The 22,755-nt window shown below is 45.3% G+C and overlaps 1 protein-coding gene across 1 annotated transcript in view; it reads left to right on the forward strand.

The window, feature by feature from the left end:
• The window catches only part of LOC108521724 (supervillin-like), a 55,715-nt gene extending 35,976 nt beyond the window's left edge, over positions 1-19,739 (forward strand). Inside the window, 10 exon segments of the mRNA XM_017861688.1 lie at positions 3,374-3,525; positions 6,688-6,793; positions 7,449-7,656; positions 10,093-10,226; positions 12,181-12,336; positions 14,319-14,462; positions 15,551-15,600; positions 15,602-15,676; positions 18,502-18,657; positions 18,758-19,739. Of these exon segments, the coding sequence (XP_017717177.1) occupies positions 3,374-3,525; positions 6,688-6,793; positions 7,449-7,656; positions 10,093-10,226; positions 12,181-12,336; positions 14,319-14,462; positions 15,551-15,600; positions 15,602-15,676; positions 18,502-18,657; positions 18,758-18,844 (1,268 nt within the window). The 3' untranslated portion in view covers positions 18,845-19,739.
• The last annotated feature ends 3,016 nt before the right edge of the window (positions 19,740-22,755 follow it).

Raw genomic sequence — 22,755 nt, forward strand, 5'->3', positions numbered from 1 at the left:
CACACCTGCAAACAGGACCGAGTCAGAGCTCAGGGAGCACTTCTGGGAGAGGGTCAGCACACCTGCAAACAGGACCGAGTCAGAGCTCAGGGAGCACTTCTAGGAGAGGGTCAGCAAAAAGTGGCAGCTGCACAGGTGGTACAGCCTCCGCTTGGCCGATGCTGGCCGGCCTGCTGGGGTCAGTGTCCTGGCCAGCGCCTGCAGGGTAGGGTTCCTCGCACTCCAGCAGGGTCAGGGGACAGCTGCTTGAGGGATGCTGAGCCAGGCTCCTCCAGGGCGCGATAGGGGTTTAATTTCTATAAATAGGTGGCTCTGGGGCAAGAATACTTAACTATGAACAGTCTTCATCTTTGTATTTTCTGTTATTCCTAAATAGAACTACTAGTACCAAACTTATTCTTAAAAGTGCCTTGATGGCATAACATGTCCACACTTTAAATTAGGTAACTAATCAAGGTTGTAAAGAGAATAGCTGGCAGGGCACGGTGGCTCACATCTGTAATCCCAGCACTTTGGGAGGCTGAGGCGGGCAAATCACGAGGTCAGGAGTTCGAGACCATCCTGGCCAACATGGTGAAACCCCGTCTCTACTAAAATACAAAACAATAGCTGGGCATAGTGGCGGGCACCTATAATCCCAGCTACTCAGGAGGCTGAGGCAGGAGAATTGCTTGAACCCAGGAGGCAGAGGTTGCAGTGAGCCGAGATCATGCCACACGGCACTCCAGCCCAGGCGACAGGGTGAGACCCTGTCCCAAAAAAAAAAAAAAAAAAAAAAAAAAGAATAGCCCAGAAGTTCTTACCACTAAAATTTAATCTTTACATTGCCAAAATTAAAATGAATACACATATGAAAAATTTAGTTGCATATAGGACTAAATTTGAATATGTGCAGGAAAACTGTAACGAAAACTAATGAAATGTTTGCTTCATAAAATATCTTTAAAGAAAGAAAATTCTAGACTCACACTTGTAACCCCAGAGTTTTGGGAAGCTGAGGTGGGAAAATCACTTAACATTGTTTGAGACTAACCGGGGCAACATAGTGAGAGACCCTGTCTATACAAAAAAATAAAAAATGAGCCCAGCATGGTGGCATGAAGCTGTAATCCCAGCACTTTGGGAGGCTGGGGCAGGAGAATCACTTGAGCCTAGGAGTTCAGGGGTGCAATGAGCTGTGGTCATACCACTGCACTCCAACCTGGGCAACAGAGCAAGACCCTGTCTCTAAAGTAAAAGTAATTTTAAAAAGAGATACAGTTCTGTTTTGGGTATATACACTCAAGTCTCTTTGCGATGCTAGGATGTGATGTTGATTATTTAAGTGTGAATATGTATTTACACAATGTATTTGAGTGCTAACAGATTTCAAGGTCTTTATAAACTGTTATGATCTATTTGAAGCATATCTTTCCTCAGTAATCTATTTAGTGCAACAAATGTTCACTATTTGAAGAATGAGATTGCTATTCAAAGGCAAAGTGTTGTTGCTAAGTTAGCAGAAATTTCATCATTGTCTTGTTCATCATTATCTTGTTCGTCATTGTAGCCCAGAATCCTGAAGTCCCCACTCAGTGAATATTTGTTGAATGCATGAATGAGTGAAGGGAATCTAGAGTGAGACGTATTCTTACAGGTAGAGATTTGGATGTCTGTAACGACATCTAAAATGCCCATTTGTCCTATAATTCCAGCACTTTTGGAGGCTGAGGTGGGAGGATCACTTGAGGCCAGGAGTTAGAGACCATCCTGGGTAACATAGTGAGACCCTATCTCTACAAAATGTTAAAAATAAAAATTAGCCAGGCATGGTGATGTAGTTCGAGACCATCCTGGCCAACATGGTGAAACCCCCATCTCTACTAAAAGTACAAAACAATAGCTGGGCATAGTGGCGGGCACCTATAATCCCAGCTACTCAGGAGGCTGAGGCAGGAGAATTGCTTGAACCCAGGAGGCAGAGTTGCAGTGAGCCGAGATCATGCCACACAGCGCTTCTGGGACTACAGCATTCCTGTAGTCCCAGCTATTTGGGAGGCTGAGGCGGGAGGATCATTTGAGCCCAGGAGGCTGAGGCTGCAGTGAGCCATGATTGCGCCATTGAACTCCAGCCTGGGTGACAGAGGGAGACCCTGTAACCTCCCCATGACTGCTCTCCACACCAAGCAGTCTCATCTGCCTCCTGTGCTGCTCATGTTTACCAAGTGCCTGTGCGGTGCCAGCCATGGCGACCATCAGCTGTAGTCTTAGGAGCGCTGTGTGGCATGATCTTGGCTCACTGCAACTCTGCCTCCTGGGTTCAAGCAAGTCTCCAGCCTCAGCCTCCTGAGTAGGTGGGATTATAGGTGCCCGCCACTATGCCCAGCTATTGTTTTGTACTTTTAGTAGAGATGGGGGTTTCACTATGTTGGCCAGGATGGTCTCGAACTACATCACCATGCCTGGCTAATTTTTATTTAATCCCGGCAGCAGCCCTGGTGACAGACATGAAATCCCAGATTAGTTTGTGCTCAAGTAATATGTCAGCAACTTATCTCCTCATTTCTGACAGAACTTGAAAACTTCAAAGTTGTATTTCTTACTAGAATAGTTTTAACAGCCTGCAGTTTTTCCTTTGTACTTAAAGCTGGCCCTGCTAGTGTTTTAAATATCTTTTCCCTACAGCTAATCTTTTGCCGAAGAGTGGCGTGATATGGAAAATGTGTTTGTGTCTGTGTGAGCCCTTGGTCCTGCTCTGGCAGTCACCAAATACTTTTTTTTTTTGTAAGAGAGTCTCACCCTGTCACCCAGGCTGGAGTGCCATGACACAATCATGGCTAACTGTGGTCTCAAACTTCTAGGCTCAAGTGATCCTCCTGCCTCAGTCTCCCAAGTAGCTAAGACTACAGGTGTGCAACGCCACACTAGGCTAATTTCTTTAAATTATTTTAGAGGTGGGGTCTTGCTATGTTGCCTGGGCTGGTCTTGAACTCCTGACCTCAAGCAGTCCTCCCAGAGTGTTGGGATTACAGGCATGAGCCACTCACCCGGCCTCACCAAATAGTTTGAAGAAATTATTCTGTTGCACACTTGGAGTGATCTGCCGCCCCCTCCGGATGACAGGTCTTTTTCTCAGGGCACCAAGAGGGCCCCTCAGATCCTTTCCCCACCCCGTTGGAAGCTCTGGGTCAGGAGCTGGAAGGAAGGTGATTTCTCTCTTCTCCTGGGCCTGACCAACCTTCCCTCCAGATGCCAATGGTTTTTCCCCAGCCCCAGGCCTGAGGCTGTCTCTTTGCCACTGGTCCTCGCAGGCCCTGGGGAAGTGAGCCAGGCATTTGCTTCTCCTCAGGTGTGTCAGCTGCTGACCTGTCCCTCTGCCGTTCTGTGTTTGCAGTGGGAAGTCGCCAGAAGGGAGAGCACTCGGTGAGGGCGGCTGGCAAAGAGAAGTGCGTCTACTTCTTCTGGCAAGGCCGGCACTCCACAGTGAGTGAGAAGGGCACGTCGGCGCTGATGACGGTGGAGCTGGACGAGGAAAGGGGGGCCCAGGTGAGTCTTGCGGAGCTCTGCACCCCAGGGACTGAGAGGAGCGTCCTCTCCTGGGAGCCAGTGGCGCTCAGCCTTGTCCCTCCCAACATGATTCTGATAATGGAAGACCATGTCATCTAAAGCACTTCAGTCCTGGTCTGGCTTCTGCAGATTTCAGGCTGTGCCTCCCATTTCTTTCTTCCTCCCACTTTTTGTAAGATGATCCCAGAGAAAATGTTGTATCTGCAACTAGGAAATCCACATGACAAGTGCAGATGGCCGATGGGTGACTTTGAAAGGTTTCCACCTAACCAATCAAAGCACTGTGTGTAAAACAAAGAGATGCCATCATCCACTTCTCACAATGGTGGTGATTTTTTAAAGAACAGATCCAGGGCCAGCTGGCAAGGCTTCAGTAGGATGAGGATGCTGTGTTTTGGGTGAGAAGTGTAACTTGAGCAGCTATCCTGAAATTTCGTCATGAGAACCTTAAAACTTTGATCAGTTATTCCATGTACACGAATCTACCTGAAGGAAGTATCAGGTGAATGTAAGGACTGGGAATGACCATCACCTGTATTCACAGCAGCCTGAGTGGGTTTTCTGGAACAGGTCAGACTGGGTCACTCCCTTGCTGTCTGCCACACACACTGCAGTCTAAGCGGCTTCCCGGGGCTCCAGCACCTTCATTGTGGGCCCCGGGCACCTCTCCAAGCTCCTCCTGCTCCTCTCCTCCACCCAGGCCACTCCAGCCTCTTCCTGTTCCACGAATCACCTCCTTCCACTCACCTCCTGCCCTATGCCTCATTCCACTGTCGGGAAACTTCCCCTGCCTACTCCATACTGCCTCTACATACGGACCCCTGTGTACTGCCTCTTATGAGGCAGGTTTCTGTTCAAATGTCACCCGAACTCTGCCCCCAACCCCCGCTCTATCCAGAGCCTTCTCATTCTCCCATCATTCTCAGTCCCTGCACTTGATCCCTTTATTTTCACAGCACTTCTCACCACCTAAAGCTACATGATCCCCCAGGAGCATGACAGACCGTGCAGCCCTGGCCTTACAACCCCACGGCCTTCTAACCCCAGGGCCTGCATCGTGCCTGGCAGGGCCTGCTGCCCAGATCCGAGGCCTGCAACATGTCTCTAACATTCGGATGATCTCTGCCTGAGTCTCGTCCGCTCAGTACAGAGTACCAGCAATTAAGATTTAACTCTGGGATTCTTCGACAACAGGACAATGCCATGTGCAAATCTCTTTATTCTCCTGGATGAATGATTAACAATAGCAGGAGGGAAGACTGCAGAGACATTCTTGCCAGAAATAGATCCACACTCACCCAGCTTTCCACTGTCCCAAGAACCAATCATGTTCCCTAAAAAATATTTTCTACTATGGACTATATTTTAGAAATGGTATTGGCAACAGTTGCATTTAATTTTTTCCTAATCATCATTTCTTTTTTTTTTTTTTTTTTTTTTTTTTTTGAGACAGAAGTCTCCGCCTGTGGCCCAGGCTGGAGTGGCAGTGGCCGGATCTCAGCTCACTGGCAAGCTCTCGCCTCCCCTGGGTTTTACGCCATTTCCTGCGCTTCAGCCCGCTCCAAGTAGCTGGGAACTACAGGACCCCACCAACCCTCGCCCCCGGCTAGTTTTTTGTATTTTTTTTTTAGTAGAGAGCGGGGTTTCAAACCATTGTTAGGTCCTAAGCCAGGATGGTCTCGATCTGACGCTCCGTGATCCTCCCGTCTCGGCCTCCCCAAAAGTGCTGGGATAACAGGCTTGGCCACCCGCGCCCCGGCCCCTAATCAATCAATTTCAACTACCCTTTTTTTTTTTTAATTAATTAATTGATTTTTTTTTTTTTTTTTGAGATGGAGTTTCACTCTGTCGCCCAGGCTGGGGTGCAATGATGCGATATTGGCTCACTGCAAACTCCTCCTCCCAGGTTCACACCATTCTCCTGCCTCAGCCTCCCGAGTAGCTGGGACTACAGGCGCCCACCACCACACCCGGCTAATTTTTTTTTTTTTTCAGTAGAGACGGGGTTTCACCGTGTTAGCCAGGAAGGTCTCGATCTCCTGACCTCGTGATCTGCCCGCTTCAGCCTCCCAAAGTGCTGGGATTACAAGCGTGAGCCACTGTACCAGGCCCCCTTTATTTCTTTTTGTAAAGACCATGAATGAAAATGCTTTTATCATGCCTTCAAAATCAGCCTCAGAGTTTGAGTCTTAATCTCTCTCATTTGAGCATTTTACCTGTTACCAATCCAGTGGATAGAGAATCATTTTATTTGTATTTGTATTATTTTTTTGAGACAGGGCCTCACTCTGTCACCCAGGCTGGAGTGCAGTGGCACCATCACCGCTCACTGCAGCCTTGACCTCCCAGGCTCCATCAGTCCTCCTTCCTTAGCCTCCTGGATAGCTGGGACTTCAGGCGTGCACCACTACAGGTGTGAGCCATGATCCAACCCTGGAAAATCATTTTAGATATGAAATACTGCCAAGAAATGACAATTGGTTATGCAAAATGGGCACTGAGATTGATAAATTAACTCACAGTGAGAAATGCTTCCCCTCAGTGCCCCCTGACTACCAGCTCCAGGAAACATTTCCTCTTTAAGGAACGGTGTCCTAGAGGGAGGTGACTCAACCCTAACTTTATTCATGGTGCAGATAACACCCGACGGAAAAGCCTTCTCTAACAGCAAGGGAGAGGCTGAGTGGACTGCTGGGGTGGCCGCAAACTGTATATTTTCCCTAGAATGATTACCAGGTCAGCGATGAGTCATTCTCATTGCTGAGAGCTATCTTGTTAAGAATGTGTTTATATCAGTCTTGTGGCATCAGTAACCACAGAATACCATTAAAATATCAGGAGTCATGTTTTAAAAGAATATTCCTTGACAGAACAACATTAAGTAAAGAAAATGAGGCTGTACATCAATATAAAGCAAGGCTCCGATTTTGTTTAGGAAAAGAAGACCCTCCCTGGGTAACACCCTGAGAGGAGGCCGCACACGGCAGTGTTCACAGAGCTTCTCTTTAGGCCATAGTGTTAGCACTGGCTTTTGTTTGTACATCTTGATATTTTTCAGATTCTCCATGAGAGGCAGGTATTGTTTTTAGGACTTTGAAAGTCCCATGCCCATTACCTATTTACCTCTGTTTTAATTGGAAGGTCCAGGTTCTCCAGGGAAAGGAGCCCCCCTGTTTCCTGCAGTGTTTTCAGGGGGGGATGGTGGTGCACTCCGGGAGGCGGGAAGAGGAAGAAGAAAATGTGCAAAGTAAGTCACTTTTACTGCTGGAATTCGACTTTGCCTTTCCCTCTCTTGGAAGGAATTTTTATAAGCTGGGGGCTGAAAGTGAGTCTGTCTTCATCGTTGTGGCTCTACCTCTGAAAGCCTCCTGATGTTTGCCTGATAACTCAGCTCTGTGGGTGTTTGTGACCCGCCTCTCTCTGGAGGATTTACTCGGGGATTCACCTTTGCACGCAGGAGGCTGGAAGGTGGTCTCCCCTCCTCTGTCTGCTCTTTTAGGAGGAAAGAAAATCAGTGGTTCTTCTATTATAAATTATGAAAATTTTGTTGACCAGCACCCACCCACACACACACAAAAAAAATCTTAGCTCTAGAGCCTTTTAAAATATGCTTGTTATAGAACTTGTTGTATAAATCTTGGAAACATGATTTTTCTACATTGTGAACTTCAGATCACCTGCTTCTAACTACATAAGAACCCACTTTTTGGGCTGGCAGGAAGGCCTGATGCCTCAGTGCTTGGCAGGCTCCCTGCACAGTGCCTCAGCCCCTCTAGTCCCCTAAGTCCCTGGCCCTGGATGGAGGTGCCTGCCGTGGGCTGCACAGCGGGCACCAGGAAGGGCGGCGTTTGCTGCCACTTGCTCACGTCCTAACTCCTCCGCGCCGCTGGTGCCCCCTGCAGGTGAATGGCGGCTGTACTGCGTGCGCGGAGAGGTGCCCGTGGAAGGGAATTTGCTGGAAGTGGCCTGTCACTGTAGCAGCCTGAGGTCCAGGACTTCCATGGTGGTGCTCAACGTCAACAAGGCCCTCATCTACCTGTGGCACGGATGCAAAGCCCAGGCCCACACGAAGGAGGTCGGAAGGACCGCCGCGAACAAGATCAAGGAACAGTGAGTGTTGTGTCTGCGACGAGGCCCCCACACACCGGGCTTCCCAGAGGGACGGGGCAGGCTCAGGGCTACCAAGACTCCCAGCAGATCCCAGGCTGCTGAAAGTGACTGCAGCAAGGGATGGCTGGGAATGTGGTCGGGGGCCTCTGACATTCCAAGCAGAGAGGACACACATCTCAGTCCAGACCTCCGACTTGGGGGCCGCTCTCGCGGTCTGAGGGTTTACCTGGCTGGGTGAGCTAATGCAGGTGGGGAGCCAGGGAGTGACTCTCGCAAGCACTCTGGGTTCTTTCTTCATAGTTGCCGTTCTGCTTTTGGATGAGAAGCCTGGGGGCCTTTGATATGTAAAGGGAGCACATTTCAAATACCTGTTAGGGATTTTGAGTGTTCCTTTGCCAGAATAGCGGAGTGTTAAAAAGCTAAAGAAGAGGATGAGAAACTACCACCTGTGTCAGACGACAAGATGTCCCCCATTCTGGAGAGCAGCCCCTAATGGGGAGGGATCAGACTCTCCAGGCACTTCCCGGGTACAGCACTTCCAGGTTGGGTTTTCTTCCCCTCCCAGGCAGGCACCTGCCCTTGGCCACTTGCAAAGGCTCAGCACACTGTGAGACAGCACTGAGTGGGGACCTTGGGGAAGAGGGGAACCAGAAGGGCAGTGAAGGCCACAGCCCAGGGAGGGCGCTGTGTGGCCGGCCCCCCGCTAGGGTGGTCTGCCGCTGTGGCTCTGTGCTTTCAAGCCACACAGGCAAAATAAACATTGCCAGCTGCCAAAGAAGCCCACTGTCACCCAGGCATTCAGGAGGTAACTGAGACCTGTGAGGACCTCAGTGAGTAAAAGTGAAGAGCTTCCTAGGGGCACAGCATGCCACCAGAGTTTGACGTGGTGAACACCATTCTCTGGGTTCTGGAACAGGGCAGTGGCCAGGGCCCCTGTGTCCGCTCTGAAAACACACTACACAGAGAGGGCAGAGAAGGGAACAGAGCAGGTCACCTCTCCACGGAGAGGCAGATGTGAAACAGGATGTTTCATCTGAAAACACCACCTGTGGGCTGGGGCACGGGGAGGGGTGAGAAATCACGTGCCCTGAGGTGGCCCAAGGCATTTGGGGCCCATCAGAGGGTTTACTTGGACCACTGAAGAAAAGAAAAACCACGAAGAGCTCATTCACATGTTCACTCAGTAAACATTTACTGAGTACCCGATGGCGCCAAGCAATCTGGACTTACAGGACTTATCCTACAAGTCTTGGAAAAATGGTTTTTCTACATCATAAACTTTGGGCAACCTGCTTCTAACTCCAGAAGGACTGGCTATAGGAACTGGGGACTTGGTGGTGAATAAGCCCAAGTCTCTGTCCTCATGAAGTTCATGTTCTAGCAGGAGAGAAAGACAAGAAATAGTCAATACGTATTGTTCTATATAAAAATGTGTGTAATTTTCATGACACATTAGATGTGATTAAACATCCCTCCCTAGGGGCAGGTCAGCTTCCCCTCCTCCACCACACACACTCAGAAACCACAGAGCACTTTTCCACTCCTGAGGATGAATTGCTTTTCCTTAGAAAGTAGAATAGACGGTGAACTGATCTCCAGGTTTAGTTTTGAATAATTTTATGTCTGTACCCCATATATGTATGTACCTACTATTAGTATATACCCACAAATATTAAAATTTTAAATTTTAAAAAAGCAGACAATAACAAGTATTGGCAAGGATGTGAAAATTGGAACCCTTACACATTACTGGGGAGGTTGTAAAACAGTACAGCCACCTTGGAAAACAGTCTAGCAATTTCTCAAAAGATTTAACCATACAGTTACCATATGACTAGCAACTCTACTAGATATCTACCCAAGAGAAATGAAAACACTTATACGTGAAGGTTTATAGCAATGTTAGTCATAGTGGTCAAAAAGTGGAAATAACCCAAATATTTACCAACACATTAATGGATGAAAAAGATGTGGCAAAGCCATACACTGGAATATTATGCTGCCAAAAAAGAATTCAGTACTGATACATACTACAACATGGATGAACCTTAAAAACATCACATTAAGCTAAAAAACTCAGTCACAAAAGAACATATATAATTCCATCTGTATGAAATGTCCAGAATAGGCAAGTCCATAAATACAGAAGTAGATTAGTGGGTTCTGAGGACTAAGGATGGGGGAAATGCAGAGTGACTGCTAACGGGTACAGGGCTTCCTTTTCCAGGAGATGAAAACGTTCTGAAACTAGTGATGACAGCTGCACAACTCTGTGAATATACTAAAATCTGTACACATAAAAAGAGTGAATTTTATGACATGTGAATTATATCTCAATAAAGCTATTATAAAGCTGTTATCATAATAGTAATAATAATTTTGGGTCGCCAGCGCTCTCCAGACTTATAAAGAACTCTTGGAGTTTCTCCCTTGCAGATGCCCTCTGGAAGCAGGACTGCATAGTAGCAGCAAAGTCACAATACACGAGTGTGATGAAGGCTCCGAGCCACTCGGATTCTGGGACGCCTTGGGAAGGAGAGACAGGAAAGCCTATGATTGCATGCTTCAAGGTAATGTGGCATCTACAGCCTGCGATCTGGCTTTTTTGTTTGTTTATTTTTGGAAACAAGAGTCTTGCTCTGTTACCCAGACTGGAGTATAGTGGTGCGATCACAGCTCACTGCAGCTTCAACTTCCTGGGCTCAAGTGATCAGCCTGCCTCAGCCTCCCAAAATGCTGGGATTGCAGGCTTGAGCCACTGTGCCCCATTCATGTTTTATCTTAATTCTTCAGTCTGTCTGAAATCTAGTGTGATGAGTATTATGTCCAGCTGATTGAACAGTATTTTTCTTCCCAGGGGTGAGTTTAACTTGGACACCAAGACTTCAAATTCCCACGGGCGAATCAGCTCCCAAGGCTTCCTGGGGACCAAGCCATCTTCCAGGGTCTTAGGGACTCAGGGCACCATTTTCTTTCTTTCCTCATAGCTGCCACCTGAGAAACAGCAGTCCTCTGGGTGTTGGAGTGGGACCTGGGGAAGGAAGCCGGCCTCTTACCCCTTTCCAGAGCCCTTCAGTCATTATCCTGCTTGGAAATACAAAGGCCGTGTCTGTATAGAATAGGCACTCCCGTTCACCGGGGTGAGGTTAGGTGTGTATATGGGTGCTTTCCCAGCTGTTCTCAAAATACAGATGAACATAAGAAGGAAAGAGAACTTTTGTTAAGCAGTTCCAACAAGCCAGACACCAGCCAGCACCTTATATATAGTAACTCCGTTAGTACAACCCAACACTCTGCCGTTTTTACAGATGAGGAAACTGAGGCATACAGAAGTTAATCAAGTTGCCCAAGGCTGGGCAGCAATGGAGTATCCTCATAACTGCTTCATAATACTCTGCCCCTCAATATTTATAAACTTTTATATAGCTTTTTAAACATAATGCCTAGAAGACGTTTTAAATTATAGAGAAGTTAAAAAAAGAAATGAAGTCACTTATAACACATTTCTCAGATGTAACAGAATTCACATTTCTCTATGCTATAATATAATATCTGTTTTAAAAAATAATATGTGGATCTGTTTTGTAACCTGCTTTTTTCCTTTATTATGAATAATTTCCCAAGTTATTAAAATTTAGATATCTAATGGCTATGAGATATTCTATTATTCTGTGAATAGATGCCACTCTCTACCTGACAGTCTCTGGCAGCTGGGGAGTTGAGTTGTTTCTTGTTTCTGACTTTTCTCCCTTATATAATAATGCAGTTTGAATACTTTTTAAAATAATCCTATACATTCATTCCTAATTGAGAGGAATTCCTAGATGTGGAACTGCCGTGCTGATTATGAAAGTCTGATAGCATGTATCAGCTCAGGCCAAGTTTTATTCTCACTCGCAATATACAAAAGCGTTCATTTCTCAACACAATCATAAATTGAGCATATTATCTTTTTCCTCTTTGCCAAATTGATGAAAGGAGACAGATAGCTAAGCATTGTTTTGTTTTACTTGGAAGTACATATATATGTATATTTATGTTATATAACATATATGCATATTTGTGTTACATATGTATATGTGATATACACATACATATATCTGTGTATATATATGCATATGTATCTATATATATATTTTTAGCCATTTTAATTTCTACTTTGGTGAGTGTTCTATTTGTGTCTTTTGCACATTTTATTATTTTTTCCTTATGTATGTCCCTTCATGTATTAAGGATATTAACTAGTTGCTGTATTACAAATACTTCCCATTTGTTACTTGGTTTTCTTTTCTTTTAGTTTTGCATTGTTGTTTTCATTTTATATAATCAATGCATTATTTTTCCTTTTGATTCATTCTTTTACTATTGCAGTTGCTAAAAGGCCTTCTCCACCTTGAAGCTCAGATAAATCCTACCTATGTTTCCACGGTGCTTTGAATTATTTCATATTTTACATTCATTCTTCATCTGGAATTTACTTTGATGCACATGATATCTTCAGCTTTACTCTCTTTTCTTTCAAAGATCCTGGAAGTTTTAACTTCGCACCCCGCCTGTTCATCCTCAGCAGCTCCTCTGGGGATTTCGCAGCCACGGAGTTTGTGTATCCTGCCCGAGCCCCCTCTGTGGTCAGTTCCATGCCCTTTCTGCAGGAAGATCTGTACAGTGCACCCCAGCCAGGTAAGGCCTGCAGGGGGCAGCTATGCTGAGCATTAGAAGGCACATCTTCCAGAAAGCCTTTTGATTTTACGCTGGTATTTATTAAGCAGCTTCTGTTTGCCAAGTACACTCCCAGAACACCCAGAACATGTGCTTACATTCATTTCATCCTCACCCCAACACCCAGAACATGTGCTTACATTCATTTCATCCTCACCCCTACACCAAAAGGAAGGAGAGTGAAATCAGCCACACTTTATAGCATAAGGAACGAGACTTAGTCACTTAACCCACCCAAAGACATCAGCTAAGAACAGGTTGAGCACCACAGCGGCAGGCCTGGCGTCTCTGCTTTTCTCCCAGCCTTCCTCTCAGTCTTGTTGCTGCATGGTCACCAGTCAACTACCATTGCTCCAGCCATCATGTTTGCATTCAAGATAGAAAGAGAAAGAAGTGGGGAGGAAAAAAGGCCACTTAATAGCCACATCAGATAAAGCACGTTTTCCCAGAAGCCCCGAGCAGACTTCTGCTTACATCCCATTGGCCAAAGCCTGTCACATGGCCAGCCCCAGCTGCAAGGGAGCCTGGGGAAGCAAATGGCAGAGGAGAAGGGTGTTGGGGTATTGGCTAAGTTAGCCAGGGAACAGGGTCTGCCATACCAAGATTCCACAGCAGAGCCAAGACTCCAGCCCAGGTCTTCTGATCCCAAGGTGAGGGCTCTGTGCCCTCATTCTGGTTGGGAAAGTCACAAGAGACTGGGCTTGACAGCCCCTCCCGCCTGCCCTCCAACGAAGCCAAGGTCAGCTTGCCTCTCAGTTTGTGTTTGTTGCTTCTCACATTACAAGAGACTGGAGCTGCAGCCAGAGACCTCACCTTGCACTGAGAGCCCAGGGCACCACTGGAAGTTTGACCAGTGCACATGTCATGCTTGGAAAATCTTAGCCATCACAAAGAGAGGCTGTGCCCACGCCCTTCATCCTGGGGCTCAGGGCGGGTTATCAACCTCCACTGGGCTTTTAAAATGTGGCTTTCACAGAATCCTGAAACGCATGCCAGGAAAGGACACACGGTGAGCCGACCAGCAACAGTGAGAGACGTTTTGCCATGTGGAGTAAGAGTCAGGCTGACAATTTGAGGAGGAGAAAAAGGATGAAAAGGCAGTAGAACCATTTTGATTTTTATTTCATTTTATATTTTTTAGAGGCAAGGTCTCACTCTGTCATCGAGGCTGGAGTGCAGTGGTGCAATCATGGCTCACTGCAGCCTCGATCTCCTGGGCGCAAGCGATCCTCCCTCCTTAGCTTCCTGAGTAGCTGAGACTACATGCATGCACCACCATACCTGGCTAATTTTTTTTTTTTCTTTTTGTAGAGATAAGGGTCTCATCATGTTGCCCAGGCTGGTCTTCAACCCCTGGGCTCGAGCCGTCCTTCCTCCTCAGCCTCCCAAAGCACTGGGATTACCAGCATGAGCCACCACTCCTGGCCACAGTTTTGATGTTTAAAGCCCATTTCTCTGTAAGAGAACCATGAGCTCACCTCACTGCTAAGCAGTCGCGCGCAGGGCAGGAACGCCTCTGACCTGTCTGCCGTGAGATGTGTGCTCCAGTGTTGATTGTGCTCTTTGGAGATACGTGGTGCTAACAGCCCCTTGAGTGGCACATGCATTATCCCTTCCACTCTTAGCACAGTCCTGCCAGTATCCAGAAGGGCCAGGGGCTTGAGCTGGGGCAAAGGGAGGAGGACCTGGAGGACGGGGAATGAAAGAGACCAACACCTTGACGCCACCTCTCTCTGTCTAGAGGCTTCTCCCAGTTGACCTTTCAAAGGGCTGGGGTGTCCTGGGTTTCTCTTTGCCCCTTTGCCCCTGGTTTGACGGCCAAGGGGGTTTCCCCCATGACACAGCAGCGGGGAGGAACAGCATCCACTAGGTTTGGGGAGGAGTGAGCTGGAAGTGTCTGTGAAGGAGCTCCTGATGGTCAGGGTCTGTCCCTGCCCTCACAGCGCTTTTCCTTGTTGACAATCACCACGAGGTGTACCTCTGGCAAGGCTGGTGGCCCATTGAGAACAAGATCACTGGTTCTGCTCGCATCCGCTGGGCCTCCGACCGGAAGAGTGCAATGGAGACTGTGCTCCAGTACTGCAAAGGTGAGGCTCCCTCTAACGCGCCTGCAGCACAGAACAGATAGGGAAGCCCCTCAGGCACACCCAGCCAGGAGACCCCCTTCCCTTTCTGCGTGTGTAAGCCAGCATCCATAAAGCCTGGCAGGTGGTGATGAAACCAATTTTTTCCACTTTAACTTTCTGAGATGTATTAACTTTTAGATTAGTGCATTCTCAGCTGCCAGCTTGAAGAATAACTAGTTTTTCTATCTGATATTATGAGGCTAACTTGTTACCCTCAAGGATAAAGGCTGTATTGTGGAATGCCCCAGGCAGATTAAAACCCCACTGTACTCAGGGTTGATCACGCTGAGAGACAAGTTGGCCTCTGCCATTTACATTATCTGCAGGCACTACCATGCTGTTGGAGAATGGAGGTCTTCTCCAAGCAGTGAATGGCCATTGCCAACTTTTTTATTATTCATTATTATTTTTAGTATTATATCCAAAGAGAAATACCCATAGTAAGTTCCTGGTTCTTTACTATACACATGAAATTTCCAGTCTTTTATATAAAATGAAAATGCCAGTGATTAATATCTTATTTAATTTTTACAGTCTCATTGATACAACTAGTTTAATGTCACTGAGTATGTGCAATTGATTCTCTTCCTGAAAAACTCTTTAGCAATAAGTAACATATGAAACCTTCCACCCAATGTTATAGTGAATGTGGATGTATAAGATGCTGTTGTTCGCTGTCAGTCATATCAGAGTTAATCCCGTGGTAGGAAGGCAGAGGGAAGCCGCTACAGTGAATTCAGGAGGAAGAAAATGCTCCACCCAGAAGCTGCAGACAGAGGAGCTCTCCCTTCCAGGAATACAGAGCATTTTGTTAGGTTCAAGAAGTATAGACTCAGGTTGATTATAGGTCACTATTGTCGTCACAGGCATGAAACTAACATCTTACATAAACATTATCCATGTGTTGTTATGAACTACTCGTAACTTGCATTTTAAGCATGAAGTCATGAGTTCTGACAAAGAAGAAAAGATTTCAAGGGAAATCAGCGAAAGACAGGGTCTCCCTCTCCCTTGGGTCCTACTGACGTTGTGTTTCTGTGTAACTACAGGGAAAAACCAAGAAACCACTCCCCCAAGTCTTACCTTAATCCATGCTGGCCCTGGAGCCCCTGACATTCACGAATATGTTTCCCAGCTGGGAGCACAGAGAGGACATTGCTGAGATCACAGAGATGGTGAGCACGCTTTCCTGCCCTATGAAGGTGGTTCCTGCGCCTTTTGGATTATGGGTTGACTTTACTTTGGGGAGAACATCCAGTTGCACTGTCAAAGTGGGAAAATATTTTTCCTTTTGTAACATCTAAACAAGTCGACATAGAATTTGCTTAGGAAGAAGAGAAGTCTAATGGAAAATCAATTAACTATTATAGTAATTTTTTACACATGATACCTAAATTTTAAAAATTTAGGTGAGTTTAATCATGCTAAGGACTATACATGTACATAAAAGCCGCAAACTCTTCATTCTGTTTGCCAAGAACCTGTTGCTTGGCATCACTTGTCTCTCAGTGTCCATGTGACGCACAACCAAACCCTCATGTTTCAGACGTTAACCTTGTATAGAGGAGACACAAACGACATCTGATGAATTAATGTGTTCAGATAACTGAATGAATGGATGTACTGCGACTCACTTATGATAAGGTATCGCTCAACATCTCATTAATATTGTCTTTTATGAGACCACCTGGTATTTCCACATGAGCCATTTATCATAACTTCTGTCTACCAAAATATATTATTATCTAGAATGTTTTCTTTTCCAACCACACAGGAAAGAATTTTACTATAGCTATGTTGAATTTCTTATTTATGAGCTATTAACATTGCTAGCAATAGTAAATCCAAGGATTTGTTTTGATTTGGTGAGAGATAGGTTTTTTTTAACCATTTTGATTTTTTTTACCATGTAGGAGAGCTGCTTCGCTTGGGGAAATGACCCAAGTGTATTTTATAGGAAATTCGAGTAATTTCAAACAGAGTCTACTTCTGCATAGCAATGGAGAGGGCCTGTTGGGTAGTACAGACGTCACTGCTCACCCTAACCTGTCTCCCTGGAACCAAATGGACTTGATGTACACAGGGAAGGGGCTAACTGCGGCCTGGTCTCAGCCACTGCTGGCTTTTTGATACTGCAGAGAGGCCTGATGGTTGGTTTCCTGAGAAAGGAACTCAGATAAGACAAACATAACTTTCTCGAATTTCAAGACTAGGAGAGTTAATTTTGAGGTTTATTCCAAATAAACCAGCAAGTTATACAAATAATTAACATTCCCCAAGTGCTCACTCTGCACTAGGCACATCTCCAAGCACTTTACACTGATTTTCTCATTTATCAGAACAGTCCATCAAGATCTATCTTATTGTTATCCCCATTTTACTGGTGTGGGAGCAGAGGCACAAAAACATGAAGTCACTTGGCCAAAGTGACTTCAGTGAGTGGAGGAGTCAGTACTCAGATGCAGGCAAAATCATCCAAAACCCACCTCTTCTTTTTTTAGAGAAAGGATCTTGCTTTGTCATCCAGGCTGCAGTGTGGTGACTCAATCATGGCTCACACAAACCTTGAACCCTTGAGTTCAAACGACCCTTCCACCTCAGCCCCCCAAGTAGGTAGAACTACAGGTGCACACCTCCATGCCTGGCCTATTTTTATATTATTTATAGAGACAGGGTCTCATCATATTGCCCAAGCTGGTCTCCAACTCCTGGGTTCAAGGAATCTTCCCACCTCAGCCTCCTAAAGTGTTGACATTACAGGCACAAGCCACTGCACCCAGCCCAAAACCCACCTGTTGACCACCAGTCTGCCCCATGTATTTCTAATATGAGCAGCAGTTCTTAGTCATGCATTCCCATCATCCACCCACCCAAAAGGAGAGCAGCCAATCTGGGGTCCCAAGTTTAATGGAGGACGACAATTTACCCAGAATAGTTTGCTCATATTAAATTCACACAGTGGTTTAAAAAAAAAAAAATGGTTCTGCTCCAGAATATTCTAGATGCATTTTCTGACCTTCTTTTTCTATTGCAGATTAAGAAATGGAGCTGGGGGAGGGAAGAGGGATGTGATTTCTTTTCAGGTTATTTTTTAACATTTTAAAACAAATTCCATTATTTGGAGGCTTCTGGTGTTTAGACTTCAAGTCTACTAGTCTTAGTCTGTAATTCACTCATGGGAAAGTCCCTAAACATTTTTCCGGAGACAGTTCTGAAACAGGGTTTGTTTGAAACTCTGTGACAAGGTGAGAAAACATCTAAAAGTCAGAGAAAGACTCCGTCTCTCCAAAAAAGTTTTTAAAATATATTAGGTGGGCGTGGTGGCACATGCCAATAGTCCCAGCTACTACAGAGGCTTGAGGTGGGAAGACTGTTTGAGTCCAGGAGGTTAAGGCTGCAGTGATCTATGATCGAGCCACTGCCCTCTAGCCTGGGTGACAGTGAGACACTCTCTCTAAAAAATAACAACATTTGAGGTCAACTGTGGTGGTTCACACCTGTAATCCCAGTAGGAGGATCGCTTGAGGCCAGAAGTTTGAGACTAGCTTAAGCAATATAGCAAGACCCAGTCTCTACCAAAAAAAAAAAAAAAGAAAAGAAAAGAAAAAGGAAAAATAAATTAGCCAGATGTGGTGATGCATACCCATAGTCCCAGCTACTCAGGAGGCTGAGGCAGGAGGATCACTTGAGCCCAAAAGCTGGAGGCTGCAGTGAGCTATGATTGCACCACTGCACTCCAGTCTGAGTAGCAGAGTGAGACCTTGTCTCAAAAAATATCATTTTTTAATTTAAAATTTAAAAATTTAAAAAATTAAGAGTCTGGACAACTGCAGGGCTTTGGGCAATCCCTTTTCTTTCAGAGCCGTTTCCTCCTCAGTGATATGGAGCCATGCGTCCTCAGGCTGTGTGCAGATGGCACAGGGCTGTGTTTGCAAGCACTTAATGAAACAAGTTCAAATGTAGGACACCAGCTCTCCTCTCTGCCCCTCCTCCTCTCTAGGACACAGAAGTTTCCAATCAGATCACCCTCGTGGAAGACGTCTTAGCCAAGCTCTGTAAAACCATTTACCCGCTGGCCGACCTCTTGGCCAGGCCACTCCCAGAGGGGGTCGATCCTCTGAAGCTTGAGATCTATCTCACCGATGAAGACTTCGAGGTAAGCGGTTCTTCCTGTGGGGTGGGGATGGGAGTAAAACAACACACGCACGCCCAGTTCATTTCACTGAGCCGCGGGGCGCTTCTCCCAATGTTTCCAGTTTGCACTAGACATGACAAGGGACGAATACAACACCCTACCCTCCTGGAAGCAGGTGAACCTGAAGAAAGCAAAAGGCCTGTTCTGAGTGGGGAGATGCCAGAGGAACCTCGGAGTCACGTCCAATACCATCGCACCAGGGAAATGGATATATATTTTTGGACTGGTGTTTTCCACAAAGTATTTTTCAATCAGAGTTTTCAGAACCCGACATTGTTAAAGATACTACTTGTCCGGGAGTTGTGTATTTTGTAAATGCTCAAGGGAACTGTTTGGAAACTTCTTTCCACCATTCAGCAGGTTATCAGAATTAATAAAAGTATCTATTATGTGCACTTAAGCTGCAGCTGCTATAGATAGCACTGCCTTCTTGTTCCAGCTAGGCAATGCCTTTTTTTTTTTTTTTTTAAAGCAGTTCTCTTTATAAAGTGTTATTTTGATAGTTTGTGGATTCTAAAATATATATATATTTATATAAACACCATATAAGTCAAATATGTATTTAACAAAGCAATATGTATTCATTCACTTTCAAGATTTGTTTTGGTGTCAAAATAATACGAAAAGGTAGATGGAGTTGCTTCTGTTGAATTAGCTCTGCCACCAATATGTATCTTCATACACGTTTGGAAACGTTTCCTGCAGCATTAGGTATGACTTGTTCTGAGTACTGCTTCTGGTGCTAAAATGAACAAAGAATTTGTACTTAATGGCATGGACTCTGGAGAATCTATGCGAATCAACCTTTCTACCTTAATATCTCCCCCAAAATGTATAGTGCCTTGTTTTTATGTACAGTTTATATACAGAAAAGTTTGCTCTGCATTTTTGATGATGGTTTGGAACATTACCTACAATTTTACCCTCAAATAGTCAAAATAAAAACATCTCAATTTCTAATACCTGTTGTAAACAGTACACATGTCATTTTGTGATATAGGACTCCCAAATAAAAGCATTAGAATAAACACAACAATTAATTGATTGGTTCACATTGAATTCCAAGCATGTTCCTTTTGGAATTTTGTTTTAATATTAACATAGCACCAATATTTTGTCATTAAGTATAAATGACTATACATTTGAATTTAGTTTAGGGCAAGATTTTATACAAAGTCATAAGATTAAATACAGAGTTATTTGCCCCATAAAATTAGTACTCAGTACTATATTGAAGACATACTTTAGCAAATCATCATTCAGCAGAAGTTCTTTATCCCACAACTCTATCTACAATTTCAATTTTTAGGATCTCAATGCCTTTAAAAAAATTGTATTAGCCAGGCGAAATGGCCCACACCTGTAATCCCAGCATTTTGGGAGGCTGAGGCGAGCGGATCACCTGAGACCAAGAGTTCAAGAGCAGCCTGGCCAACATGTTGAAACTCAGTCTCTACTAAAAATACAAAACTTAGTCGGGCATGGTGGCACATGGCTGTAATCCCAGCTACTCAACAGGCTGAAGCAGGAGAATCGTTTGAAACCGGGAGGCAGAGGTTGCAGTGAACCAAGATCAAGCCATTGCACTACAGCTTGGGTGACAAGAGAGGGACTTCGTCTCAAAAAAAAAAAAATTATATGGATAAGACATCTAGAAAACTTAAAAATCAGTTAGAAAACTCCTCACAAACTCCTGTGTCCTGAAATCCATGGTTTTATGAACATATTCTACAGATCTACTCTGAATTATCATAGCCCTTCCCCACTCTGTTAGTCTAATTTAACACATTCAATCACAGCACATTTGCCTGAAAGTTCAGGACTTACAGGCCCCATCCTGGGACTACACCAGTGTAGAAACCTATAACCTGCTCCTGGTCTCACCATTTTATGATTTTTATGATATTGGGTCATCACTGAACTTTTCTACCTCGATTTCCTTTAAAAGGAGACACTCCTAGCTATCCTGCGTGCATCACAAGATTCTGAGCAAGGAACTGGTAGAAGCTCTTTGAAAATTGCCAAGTGCTAGATACCTGCCAGTATTAAGATTATTGTGATGGTAGTTAAAATGGGAAAGCAAGGGGTTAAATTAGGGAGTGTTGTCACGCATCTGGAAATGATGGATTAAACCAAAGCAAGGAGAGGAAAAAGAAGAGAGAGAGGTTCAAAGTCTATGTCCCATAGATGGCACACAAAGAGGTGTGGAGAAAGGTTCCTAGAGTCACTAGGGCAACCTGAGGGTCAGAAAGAGGCAGGATTACTTCTGCAGCAGGTTCCAGAAATCACCTGGATCCTTAGATACCCAGGAAGGAGGCTGAGTTGCTACAGGAACTTCTAGTGGAGAGCTGCTGTAATGAATAAATAAGACAGGTGTCCTCATTAATACTCATTAACACCAGATTTTTCCAAAGTCCTTTAAAATTGTCTACTTGTATTAAACATTGGCAGCCGGGTGTGGTGGCTCATGTCTGTAATCCCAGCACTTTGGGAGGCCAAGACAGGTGGATCACTTGAGGTCAGGAGTTTGAGACCAGCCTGACCAACATGGCAAAAACCCTGTCTCTACTAAAAATACAAAAATTAGCTGGATGTAGTGGCGCACACCTGTAGTCCCAGCTACTTGGGAGGCTGAGGCACGAGAATCACTTGAGCCAGGGAGGCGGATGTTGCAATGAGCTGAGATCGCACCACTGCACTCCAGCCTGGGCGATACAGTGAGACTGTCTCAAAAGAAAATAAAATCATTGTCCCCCACAAAATGTGCTGTCCGTCTGCTTCTTGCCTCTTCTTGGTGAATAAGACACCCCAGCTTGTAGTGCCAGTTTACTTTTTGCCTCTTTTCCTCTGAATTGTTTCCTGCATCTCTTTCCTGCTTACAGAACCAGATCCTATTTTCCATGTTTTTTTTCCTGATCCTTTTCCTTCCACAACTGCAACCTTTGACCTTGTGCACTGGGAAGGGACTTAGCTGAAACATTCGAATTGCTGAACCTTAAAGTCTCAGCCCTTTAAACCTTAAAGTCTCAGCCCTTGAATTGACGCTGGTGTCTGGGGCTTTTCTCCACAGTCCTCCAAACTCAAACCCCTGCTCTCACTAAATGCAGCAGGGGCAGGGAAGTGGGATGTCCTTCACTTGCTGCCCTTGAACGAAGGGACTCATGAGAGGGGTGGGTGTTTGGGTTGAGATCGGTGTCAGAGGTGCTGCGGGGCAGACGGGATGTTGAGCGTGTTCCAGAGCTTTGGATGAACTGTGCGAACATGAGCCACTTCCAGAGTGGGACAGTTGTACCCCTTTGTTCCCGAATCCGACGAGGGGAAAGGCTGCTGCGAGCCCACTTCTTTCTCTCCTACTTTACATTTCCTGCCTCACTCTTAGAATTCCCATTTTGGTAAAAGGAAATGTATTCCAAAAACAGTTCCAGAATTCATTTTGGCCCTTTGGTTTTGTTTTTCTAATTATAAAATTAGCTATGTGTGTCCACACAGAGACCTGGACACAGATGTTCACAGTGGCATTATTCATAATAGCCCAGACCTGTAAACAACCCACATGACCATGCGATGGCGTCCTCCCCGACAGCAAAGAGACAGATATTTCTGCGTATACATGATATACATGTGATACTCACTACAACATGGATATGCCTCAAAAACATTAAGTGAAAGAAGCCAGATGCAAAAGGCCACACATTGTTTGATTCTTTTTATATGAAACATCCCAAAAAAGGCAAATCTGTGCACACAGCAAGATCAACGGTGGCTGAGGTTGGAGATGGGAGTGGTAGTTTACTGCAAATGGCATGAATGATCATTTTGGAGTAATGGAAATGTCTCAAAACTGGATTGTGGTGACGATTGCACAACTCTATGAAGGTATTAAAGATTTTCGAGGCCAGATGCCATGGCTCACTCTTGCAATCCCAAAACTTTAGGAGGCGAGGCTGGAGGATCGCTTGGGCCTAGGAGTTCAAGACCAGCATAGGCAACATAGTGACACCCCATCTGTACAAAAATTTTTACATCGGCCATGTGTGTTGGTGTGTGCTTGTAATCCTA

Source organism: Rhinopithecus bieti, unplaced genomic scaffold (genome assembly GCF_001698545.2).
Source record: "Rhinopithecus bieti isolate Rb0 unplaced genomic scaffold, ASM169854v2 scaffold_58095, whole genome shotgun sequence".
NCBI lineage: Eukaryota > Metazoa > Chordata > Mammalia > Primates > Cercopithecidae > Rhinopithecus > Rhinopithecus bieti.